General features: G+C 39.8%; 1 protein-coding gene across 2 annotated transcripts in view; it reads left to right on the top strand.

Annotated features, from left to right (window-relative positions):
- Positions 1-12,406, top strand: part of ttbk2 (tau tubulin kinase 2) — a 31,955-nt gene that overhangs the window by 4,715 nt on the left and 14,834 nt on the right. For both annotated transcript variants that reach the window (XM_015396861.1, XM_015396862.1), the window contains exons 2-5: positions 6,073-6,232; positions 9,365-9,512; positions 10,858-10,931; positions 11,533-11,673. In XM_015396861.1, coding sequence (XP_015252347.1) covers positions 6,164-6,232; positions 9,365-9,512; positions 10,858-10,931; positions 11,533-11,673 — 432 coding nt within the window. In that variant the 5' untranslated portion in view covers positions 6,073-6,163. The remainder of the gene's footprint in view (positions 1-6,072; positions 6,233-9,364; positions 9,513-10,857; positions 10,932-11,532; positions 11,674-12,406) is intronic.

Below are 12,406 nucleotides of genomic sequence, written 5' to 3' on the forward strand. Positions count from 1 at the left end.
CTCCACAGCGCTTTCTGCCAGAGTGGTGGTGCAGAGGTAGCCCATTTTCCCATCAATGTTTTATGTAACCATTTTTTTTTGAAAATCGATACTAAGAAATGAAAGATCGATATTATATTGGGTAGTCGAATATCACGATATATCGCCAAAAACGGTTATTTCACACACCCCTAATTTTAAATGTAAATTGTCTTGTTCCATTGGCAAAATGTCTCACTTACCTCCTCAATTCAAGAAAAAAGGCGCTCAATTTTGACTTACTTTGATTGAAATTTTTTGCAGTGTGAATTGCAAATTCCCCCGTGACAACATTTAGCCTTTAATTAGATGTCTTTTTGAACAATGCTCCAGCAGGATAAGTCGGGATTGCAGGCAAGCCTCCAGGATTAATTGACAGGTGGCATCATGTCAAATACTTTTGAGAAGTATTTTCAACACAAAATGTTTTAATAGTGATGTAAAATTAATTCCTACAGTAAAATATACAGTTAAATGAATACTGGAATACTTCACTGCGTTAGTCAGAGTATTCCTGTCAAACTTCTAAATCTTATTTTGAGATTGAATACTTTTATTTTTTGGCGAAGCAGTTCATATGGAAACAATGAAATCAGCTGGAGTGGTAGTAGTTAGAGGGCAGCGTTCATATTGGTTCCTGCTGAGGGCCCCATTCATCCTAGAGCCGGCATTGACCTCAGTCAAGGCCTGCTGGTGCTGGCTCCGGTCCAGTTTTGTATCAGGCTCTTCATCCAGCTGCAGTCTGGGCATGCACCGCTATCCAACTATACTGAACTAGGGCATTCTAAGATTAGGGAGGCAATACAGGAAATATTTAAAGTTCCTGCCAAATCATCCCCATTGGAGGCCTGTGCTGATGCACATGCATGGACTGCAGGTTTTCATGATGGTTAAGCTAAAAACATGCAGTTTCCAGCAGAGCAAAAGGGCAGAGGGGATGATAAGCTACGTCAGCAGATGGAAATGGCTCTGCACCACTGTCGCCATGGAAAAGCATGATTCATGACAGGAGAGAAGAGCAGGCTGCTTGGGTTTAATGTCCGCTACTATGAATGTTTTGTTTTTCTTTTGTCGACAATTGACTTTCTCTTTCCAACTTTTATCCTTTTTATCACATCATCCATCCTATAGTGCATTTACAAAGTTTTCACAGGGCTGCACTTTTTCACAGTTGTGCTACATCTTCACTTCAAATGCTAAATAAATCTTTTTTTTTTTTTTTTAGAAAACTGTTATGAGGAGAAAAAAAAAACACGCTTTCTGATATTAACTTTTTCCGACTGGTGCAAATGTATCAAAAATAAAATAATAATTTCATACAGCTATTTACTTTTTTAATGGACATTTAATTATTTCAAATCCATTTTTTATTATTTGAACATTCACATGTATTTATTTCATGATATATTTAATCATTTGTCTATTTTGTCCCTTTCACCCTTCCATATTCATGCAGTAAAGATAAACTCTTTAAAAAACTAAACTGCAAGGTTTAAAACAGCCCAGTCTGTTTTATTTCTCTAGCTGAGATCTCGGTCAGATAAGAATTAAGCAGAATATACAGTAGTTGACTTAAGAAGAATGGGTGTGCCTATAGGATCAAATCTGATTAAATTAAGTAAATAGTTTTGATATAATAATTAGTAAAAAACAGTTCACTTAGATTAAGAAATAATAACTGGTTTTGTCTAACAAGAATAAGCTCATTTAGTGAGAATTCTTAAAAACTATAAACTGCAATAAAACAAAGAGCAAAGAACAAGAAGAAAGCAAAGTTAATAATATTGACATTAATCATAGATTAGAAAATGAAGAGCTGCATTTTTTAAATAGATTACTATAAAATCCATCTGTGGATCAATATTTGTTCCCCTCTAAAGGTTTTAAAGTGGACTGGTTCCAGTTTTCATTGGATAAAATTTGAACATGTCAGACCATCACAGAAGGACAAACAGCCTTAAAGGAACAGTACACCCAAAACATGATTAGCCTTCATTTTCTACTCACCCCCATGCTGAACAACACTCTGGAGTACTTTTTTGATATCTCAAATGCATCTGGAGATCTGGGAGGCTTCTTGCTGTCTGCTGACATTCAAATAATGGAGGTCTACGGTGCCCAAGACAGAAAGGTCCATAAAAGTCCACAAAAAACGTGTCAATATTCCTCCATACCGCTCGTCCAATGTATTCCAAGTGTCCTGAGTGGGTAGCGTCCATAATTTACTCGAAACGAAGTCATTTAGAATGTTTTTAGAGCATAAACAGTAGTGTATAGGATTTCCTGAAAGCGCGTTCACGAGTCTACGGAAACCGCGGCAGACCAAACCAGATGAAAGTGCGCATTCAGCGTCTGCTCTGCCGATAATGCAAGCGTAGAAGAAGAAATGTGCTGTTTACCTGTGCAAAGAAAGAAACAACGAAAGAAAAATTTCTGAGGACTTCAGTGTTGAGGAAGAGCATGAGTTCTTTGCCGAGCTGAATGCGCACTTTCATCTGGTTTGGTCTGCCGCGGTGAATGAAGGCTAATCATGTTTTGGGTGTACTGTTCCTTTAAACCTCGGGGAGGTTAAGTAATCTCATAGGCTTTGACCGAATGTCCGCCCTAAACACTATCTAGGGAACTATATAGTGGTTGCGCCATCTTAGATGAGTGTCCGAATGTCCAGTGGATGAAAAAGTAGTGGGCTCGAAATTTTCCCACAATGCACCTTGAAAGGTAGTGATCCATCCATGGTCACTAGACAAGCAGATATATGCCAGAAAGCTTTGCAAGGACAGCTGTCCTCGCAAAGCATCGTGGGATTTGTTGTCACAGCAGCAACACCAATGCTGTAGGCGACAAATTACAAAGATGGCTCAGGCACCCCATGGTGGAGGCGGAGTTACATGACCAACAGGGAGCAAAAAGTAGTGATCATCTTTCCGAATGGTCAGTTAACTGAGTTCACTATTGATCCCCCCACTATACAATCCCAGCTCTATATATTGATTGAGGGATCTAGGGTTTAGGGCGGACATTTTGGACACAGCCTTAGTTACAGTGATTATTGTATTAGCAGTCTGTTTGCAAACTAAATGCAAAAATAAAAGTAAAAGTTTTAGTAAAAGACTTAGCTACAGAACCACTGGGCAGCCTAAGTTTATAAAACTGAAATAAATCATTTTGAAGTACAGTTTTAAGAAAATGTCACTTTTGTGTTAATATGGTTTCATTGATTTTTTTTCAGTATTCATTAGAAACATTTTAAGAAATATTAATTTGATTTAGGTGGCATAGTTGATTTAAATGTACATTAATATGATCATGTGTTTAGTTTATTAACGTTTTTCGATCACCATTTTATCCTAATTTCCCTGTGTACATGCTTAGCTACCTAAAAATTGGCCATATATGCAGGAAATATAAAAAAAAAAAGAGTTGAATAATTAGTTTTTTACCTTAAAAAAGCAAAATATCCATTTAATTCATACACTGGCATCCAGTATTTAATGTTTAATTGTGCTCTTCTCTTCCTGAATGTGTTTATCTCCTTAAGATTCTTCTCAAAAGCATAGATTAACCACTTATGTACTCTGCCCATCTTCTCCCGTTTTCCCATCCTACTTCCATCTAACAGCCTTTGCATGTTACGTCCTCAATACTCGGCTCATGCCCTGTAACCAAGTGCTGTTTTGAAGTTCGTTGCATAACCGCTGACTCCTGCGCTCGCCATGTGTGCAGAATGATGAATCGAAGTCAGTCTTGCTCCGAGTGTTTGAAGGCATAGCGGAGGAAGTCACCAGCGTGTGCTCTGCAGAGGGAGGCTTATCTGTGACACAGATGTTGTATAATGTGGGAATAAAGATGCTTTTTTTTTTCTCCTAAGGAAGCACCATTTCAGGCTGGTTTGAAATAATGATATCTCTTTTTTATCACATTTTGTAAAATTGTCACAAGTGGCCCCAAAATGTTTAAAAGAAAAAATGACGGAAATGTACTGATGTAGCCGTGCAAGGGTGGAAAGTTGTTGGCTATTTCAATATGAGAGAAATTGTAAAACTACAATTTTCATGTTGCATCCATCGATTTGTGAATTTTGCTGGGGTTTTATGTAGTGTTGCACTGATACCGATACCAGTATCAGGCAGGAACCCGATACAGGACTAAAATGGTGGTATCGGTATCGACAAGTACCGCCAAATAGAGCACTGATACCATAGAGCCAAAAGTTTACGCAACTATTGTCACCCATTCCAGGTAGGCAATAAAAAGTTCTACTGGATTCACTTTGTATTAGTCTTTTTCCTGCTTCTCAAAGGTAGGCAGGGGCTTGACAAAGCCATGATGGCAATGATTTGACATCCAAGTAGTATGCAGTTCTTCATATATACACACACACATTAATTTCAAACAGATGGTATCGGTATCGGCCGATACTGCACAGCCAGGTGTCAGGTATCGGGGCCAAAAAATGACATCAGCGCAACACTAGCTTTATTTGAATAGCTGGTATTCTGTCAGACCAGCATACCCATAGTCAATACTCATTTATCCCTTTAGTTTTGTACAAAAAATATACTTTAAACTTTAAACTACCTCACGGGGCGTGAACCCCTTTAGTCATGTTCAAAAAAACAATTTAATTACTTACTTTTTGATGTTTTTTTAAGCATATAGCGATCTCACCTTAAACATTTTTTGTACATGACTAAAGGGATACACGCCTGTTGAAATAAAATATTTTTCATAGAAAACTAAAGGGATAAATGCAAATCTGATGTGCATCTGTATTGACTATGGGTATACTAGTCTGATGGGGTATGCCCATCTGACAGAACACCAGCACAATGTAGAGACAAATAGTTAAAGGTTTACAGCAAATTTAGGTACCCTAAAGTTAGGGTAAAATTGACCTTGCAAATCACCCTGATTACACAGTTCTTATCCTTGGTGAAGTATGGTGGAGGCAGCATCATGCTCTTGGAACCCTGTGCTTGTGTAGGCACAGGGAAGCTGGTCAACGTTGAGGGGAGGATGGATGGAGACAACCTAACCTGGACTGGTTTTTACTAAGGCATACGCAGGTCTTACATTTTCTGAACCAAAATTCGACTGGATTTTGTGGCGGCTTAGTGGTTAGGGCATAGAGCTCAGAATCCTGAGGTTCTGAGTTCAAGCCCCAGTCCCACAGACTGCCACTCTGGGTCCCTGAGCAAGACCCTTAACCCCACACTGCTCCCCGGGCGCCCCAAAAGGGCAGCCCACTGCTCTCCAAGCGGATGGGTTAAATACAGAGATACATTTCTCCAATATGAGATCAATAAAGTTCAAATATATTATTATAATTATACATTCATTATATGAAAATCTATAAAGAATCTCATAAGACTGGAAAAAATAAAATAAAATAAAATAAACTGAGAATGAACTTGACCTGCTCCAAAGCCTCAAAGATTTAACGACAGCTAAGAAACTGTTTTACTAAGTGCTTAATGAGGCCTCAAAGTTTTTAGTAAACATGTGATAAAGTACAAATAACACCGAGTAATGACAATATACTAAACCATGTTTTAAATGCATTTCAATACCAATTATGATTTTCATCATAATAAAGAAAAGTCAACTTTTATCTGTTCCTAATATTACCTCAATGACTAATATTGATTTTTCTAATGTAACTTGCTGTTTTGGTCCCTGGAACCAAGCTACTGCTAAAAAATGACACATTGATATAAAGTGTTGCAGAAACAAATCTTAATTGAATTTTAAGCTAGTTGCTGCTGTTCCACCATAAAGACCACTGCAGAAAACGTATCCTGGTATGAAATGTTATTTGTAATTTAAGATGTAAGGCTTTTGCTGTGGAGTTTGTCCAGAAAGACAGCTGCTGGCAGAACAGTTGTTGCAGCTGCTGCTGCGATGGTTGAGGATAAGAAAACTCAGGGAGACTTTAGTTCTGTTTTGTCTTTCATGATTTTTGCGGGTGTGTTATCAGCTTAAGCACATTTTGGCCACTATCTTTTTTTTTTAATCTGTCCCTGATGTGTGTCTGCTTCTCCTCAATCCTTCTAGGACTGTCCATCAGGTTCCAAATGCCCGGCCCAGTGTGAGGCTCCTGGTCAAAGGGAAGCAGTGGGGGCAGCGTCCCCATTCCACAGACGGGATGAGCGGAGGAGCAGAGCAAGCTGACATCCTGAGCGGCCTCTCCCTGGTCAAGGAAAGATGGAAAGTGGTAAGTGGCTTGTTTTCCTGCTACAATAGGCAGCGTGTTTGTCCAGCCCCATCCCCGCTTGCCTCAAGTCAACCCTTATCCTACAACAATGGATCTTTGTCTAAAAAAAAAAAAAGGTTTTCTTTCTTCTTACCTAAAACTTCTACAGTTCCAGGTTTTACCTTTTTGTCCAGGTTATGCTGCAGTTTGAGGACTCTTTAAATAGCCTGTGATACTATTTGAGGATGTGCCATGTCCTATAGAGAGAAGTCCCCAATAGGCCCATGTCTCCTGCTACCAGGGGCCCCATTCTGTGCCATGTGATGCAGTTATTGCAAACTGGCAGCCTGGCATCGCTTAATGTCTTCTCAGCAGCTGAGTTATGTAAGGATTCTGCAGCTAATTCAGCGACACCAGAACTGAGGTTGGAGGACAGTAAAGGACAAGAAGAGCTTAGGGGGGAATGAGGTCTGAGTGCTGAAAGATAGAGGAGTTAATGAACGACGCCAAACATTTACTGTTATGATCCCATAAAGTCTGTTCACTTTTCAATACTGAGAGAATATTTTTTGTGATCCCTTTTTTTTTAAATAAGTGTTTCCAAATGTTTTGACCTTTCTTTAACCTTCGGTCATGTTTAGACTATAAACTTCAGGGTATTTACTAGGGAACTCCTGCTGACAACATGGTAATAAGAAGGTTAATATTTTGTAAATTTCCATTTACATAACAACATTGGAATTATCTGACAGTTGTCTGTAATGTGTCAAAATGTGAGACTAAAATCAGTTTTGCAGGCAAAATTTGATAAATGAATAAAAAAGGCACCAAAAGTCATTATGCCCAGCACTGCTGCCTTGCAGCAAGAAGGTTCTGGGTTCAATTCCTGGGCTGGGGTCTTTCTGCATAGAGTTAGCATGTTCTCCCCATGCATACTGTGGTTCTCTCCAGGTACTCCGACTTCCTCCCATTGTCCAAAAACATGACTCTTAGGTTAAAGGGGAATTTTCGTTTTTTTTTTACATTGGGCCCTTGATTTTACGTTATTACATCATGTTCTACTCACCCATATGAGTTTTGTGTCATTTGGAGCCCTTCTGAAGATATTCCGTTAGGTTATATCCAAGTAACGTCTTCCTATGGGCAACGACTTGAAGGCACAAACTAAACTGTTAACAATTTATTCTTTATGGTACGCCAGCATTCAGAACATGTAGGTGAAACACTGTCCCCAAGACATCTGCAGTTAGATTTTTTATATTTTTATCTTTTAAAAACAAAGCGGCGCGTGTATGATGTCATCCGCGCGTCGGACGGGAGTTTTTTTTTTTTTTTTCAATAAAAAAACTTTATTTAACCAATGTGCATTACACCAGGCAGCTACACTCTACCTAGGGTTGGGAATTGAAAAAATTTTCACGATTCCGATTCCCTTTTCAATTCTATGAAACGATTCGATTCTTTATCGATTCTTTTTTCGATTCCAATTTGGGGAAAAAAGGAGAACAAACAGTTTGATTATCAGCATAGACTTTGTTTACTTAACTATTGCACAATCTTACAAACTCAACAAGATCAAGATGTCCACAGGAAATGTGAAACTGGAGTAACATCTGTGTTTAAATGAAAAATGAATACAAGAACAAACTTAATAACCAACAATGTCTAATAACAAATGATGGGATAATAACCTATTTTAAATAACAAAAAATACTAATTATAAAACAGTAGTAGGGAAAATTAACAGTTCTTTTGCAGAAAGATGAGCATATCTGCTTTTTCTGGAAGGATACGGGATCTTTCAGCGCTTAAGGTGTCTCCAGCCGTGGAGAACACCCTCTCAGATGGGGTGGAGGAAGCCTGCACACAGAGGTAGTTTTCAGCCAGTCCAGATAGCAAGGGCAGCGTATCTTGCTTGTTCCACCACCACAGTGTGGCGCTATCCCTGCAGGGGATGGAGGGCAAGCTTTTATAGAGCTGGATTTCCTGTTCTACCCTCTGGGCTAAGGAAAGACGGGGCTTTGATTCACACAGTGACCGCAGCTCGTTGTCTTTATCCTTCTCGAATAGTTCTTCCAAGGCTGTCTTTTTTTGCTTTCCTTTTTTGCCTAGTCACGTCGTACTTGCTTACTGAACGCCGTGTGCGTAACTTGCGTAAAAAACGTGACGTAAGTCGTGCTCCCCAGAGCCGGCAATTTAGGCTCTGGTGCTGCGGGAATCGAAAAAAGAATCGTTCAGCGAGCTGCCAAACGATGCCATGGAATCGGAAAATACGGAACCGGTTCTGAACAGGAACCGGTTTTCATTCCCATCCCTGACTCTACCCCTTCGATTCATTCTAGCTAATCTGAATCATTCAATTCCATTTGGAGAGCGAGATCATCTGTGGTAGCAGCACTAGACATCTTCCAGGCATGTGAGGAAAACTAGTAGCAGTTCAGCGGACAGGAAGAATGAACGGTAGCCAGCGCGTGTGGATGACGTCATACACACGCCACTTTGTTTAAAAAAATATAAATATAAAAAATATAACGGCGGATGTCTGGGGGACAGTGATTGGCCTACAGGTTATGAATGCTGGCGTACCATAAAGAATAAATTATGAACAGTTTAGTTTGTGCCTTCAAGTCGTTGCTCAAAGGAAGACGTTACTTGGATATAACCTAACGGAATATCTTCAGAACGGCTCCAAATGACACAAAACTCATATGGGTGAGTAGAACATGATGGAATAACGTAAAATCAAGGGCCCAATGTAAAAAAAAAAAACAGCGTTCCCCTTTAATTGGCTTCTCTAAATTCTCCTAAAGTGTGAGTGAGTGTGTGAATGGTTGCTTGTCCTGTTTGTCTAAGTGTTACGCTGTGATAGACTGGCAATCTGTCCTGGGTGTACCCCGCCCCTCGCCTGTAGACAGCTGGAGATAGCTGCGACCCCAGCTGGGACAGAAAATGTATGGCTGGTTGGATGTTTTTGCACATATCATTTGTATTATTCAGATTTTGACATTCCTGACCTAAAATCTTCAGAAAATCAAAAGAATGTCCCTGAATGTTATGAACTCACTGCCCTATCATCCTCAGTCTTTCCTCATAAATAAAGTAATTACCCTACTTTTCTTAAATGTTATCCATCGTCTGCTCCACCCCACCCAGGTAAAGAAGATCGGTGGCGGTGGTTTTGGGGAGATCTACGAGGCGCAGGACCTGCTGACACGGGGCAGCGTGGCGCTGAAAGTGGAGTCAGCCCAGCAGCCAAAACAAGTGTTAAAAATGGAGGTCGCCGTCCTGAAGAAGCTCCAGGGTGAGTCTAAATGGGCTCAGTGGGTTCAGTTACAGGAACTGATTGACCTGCAGCAACACAGTGACCTATTGTGTCATTACTAATTCAGAAAATATTCTGAAGACGGGAATCATTTCTGCAAAACTCGAGTCTAAAAGCGCAGGAAAAAACATTTGCAGTAGAGAACCCTGGGATGACTCGACGGCTCTGTTCCTGACAGTTAGCCTACCTTTAAAATCTATCAGATGCATGTTTCTGTATCCAAAACGTTCTTTTCTTGCTTTTTAACCACCATGTTGTCTTTCTTTTACCCATCTGAGAGGAAAATCAATGAGCTGGGATCATGTTTGCTGTCTAATGGCCTTGACCTGCAGCTCTGTGATTCACTTGCCTCCTAAGGGAGCTTACATGTAACTTGAGAGGAGCTGAACTCTAATCCCCCCCAACATTGCTGATCCGCACAGCTGTCAAGAGTAAACATTGACCTAGAGTCTTCATCAGAAGGCTTTTGGTCGTTCTACACTCAGCTAAAGAGCCACACGATGCAATAAGTCCAGTTTATTGTTACTTAAATGAAAATTCGATAACAAAATTGTCCTTTTCTTTATTCAAAAGGTCCTGTAGCTATTTATGTTTGGACGGCTCTGTGGTTCTGTCAGTGCAGCAGTGTCCTCTGACATCAGAGGACACATACTTTTAACCGACATAAAGCATTTTTGCTTTATGTTCACGTTGAGCTGCTGGTGCGGGTTTTATTCTGTACATTTAAAGGCATGCTGGTGACGGAAAGCAGGGATCCTCAGTAATGCAGGAGGGGGAGAAGCAAACCTTTGGACAAGGCTGGTTCTAGCATGGATGCCTCCCTGGCCAGGCCCCCTTTTTTCCCTGCAATCCCAGTCTATTGAATTAACTAGTTTTTTTTAAGAAACTACAGGTCAAAAGTAAGCACATGTATTTAAAAACTGTCTGGTATGGCAGTGGAAACATTTAGTTTGGGTTTGACCAAACTATATGTGGATTTTGTTTTCTCAATTTAAGGGAATCCTCATGCCAATAAGCAAGAAAAATGCTATTTTTTGAAAAAAATTAGAATTAAATCGACATAAATCAGAGATTGAGTTATCAATAATCTCTATATAGTGATGGTAGAATTTTTTGAACAATAAGCTGACTTATCACCTTATTGGGACAGACATTGGCAAGGGTTACAGCTTTTCCTCTTTTAAATCTCATGTATCTTCCTGAAACAATCTCGCCCAGGGTGGTGAACCATACTGCCCAAATAAAGAAAAAAATCCATTGAGAACAGACAGACTAGTGATTGTCCTACTTGCAAACCTTTTCTGAAACAGTTTGGTTTTCTCAGGTAAAGATCACGTCTGTCGCTTCGTTGGATGTGGCCGCAACGACCGATTCAACTACGTGGTGATGGAGCTTCAGGTCAGTCTTCTGGAGGAATTAGCACACAGTCAGCTATTCCACACACCATCTATATACATATCTATATATATAGATATATATATATATATATATAGATATATATTTGCTCATCACTAATTTTAGTTTTATGTAAAAAAAACAAAAAAACAAAGCAAAATCAATTGCAATTTCTCCTAATTTGAATCTGTTTTAACGCGCCTCTTTGTGATGATCTTGGTTTGACTTTGTTCTGACACCTGAGACGGGTCATGCATCCCCCCCCCCAGCATGTTACTCACCTCTGGGAGTTGTTTACAGACGTTAAACCAGATAAATATTTCAGAAAAGTCTTAAAATGCAGCTTCTTTTGAATAATTTATTTACTAACCCACAAACTGCAGACGTAAGGATTTCTCGCAGTCCTAAACGTTTTCTCTTTGAGCCTTTTAGTATTCTGATTTTGAGTCGTTGTTTTAATTTAAATGTCCAATGGACCCATGCCATTACTGCACTAAATACCGTGAAGTTTTCCTTCTGTCCACTCATCTATAGCAGCCAGTAGCTTAATCTGATGTTTTGGCTAACAGATATGAGGTGCTTTTTTTATTTTTTATTTTTCTAGGGTCGAAACCTGGCAGACTTGAGGAGAAGCATGCCTCGGGGGACGTTCAGCATCAGTACGACCCTGCGCCTTGGGCGGCAGATCCTGGAGGCCATAGAGAGCATCCACTCTGTTGGATTCTTGCATCGGGACATCAAACCAGTATGTTGCAAAGACCATGTGGCACAGTTTTTACTTAAATCTAGTTTTCTTTCCTTATAATCTTGGTATGTAAACTGTGTGACATGCAGTGTGCTCAAAGGAATATTTTTCCTGGATGTTTTTCTTTTTTTTTCATTACTCACTGCTAATTTTCTACAGAATGTAAATGTTGTTTACCCTGTGAACTGCTGCCATAGATTTGTATGGATAGGAATAAGAATTACAGAACCGTGTCACTGTCAAGTAGAGTGGGGGTTTGAAGAGGACCCAAATGCAGAGACGGAGGCAGAGATGTTTCTTTGCAGATTTAATGATGAAGCATAAATCCAGAAATAACAAACCAGGGAACACAGGAACCAGAACAGAAGGTAACAAAAAACTTCAGGAGGGAATTATGAGAATCCAGCAATGAGTTAAGCTTGGTTTATGCTTAATGTGTCCTACCGGTCCATGCATCTAAATTATGTCTTTTTGGGCATCCACGTCCCTCTGTGTGGACTCCTTAAGGAAATTCTTTTCAGACGGAACACCTAGTAAAATTTGTAACTATGCGGACGGATCCAGGCTGAAAACACGACGAGCGAGCAGCAGCTCCTGCTGGCAAAGGTTTGCAAATATAAACACTTAGAGACATCCTGACCCATAAATATTACCACTATCAACAAATTGTGGAAAAACTCCAGGAAAGAAATGACTGTGGCTCTCGAATGGCATGGAAAGGCTTTGATAAAGT

Source organism: Cyprinodon variegatus, unplaced genomic scaffold, assembly GCF_000732505.1.
Source record: "Cyprinodon variegatus isolate N-32 unplaced genomic scaffold, C_variegatus-1.0 Scaffold825, whole genome shotgun sequence".
NCBI lineage: Eukaryota > Metazoa > Chordata > Actinopteri > Cyprinodontiformes > Cyprinodontidae > Cyprinodon > Cyprinodon variegatus.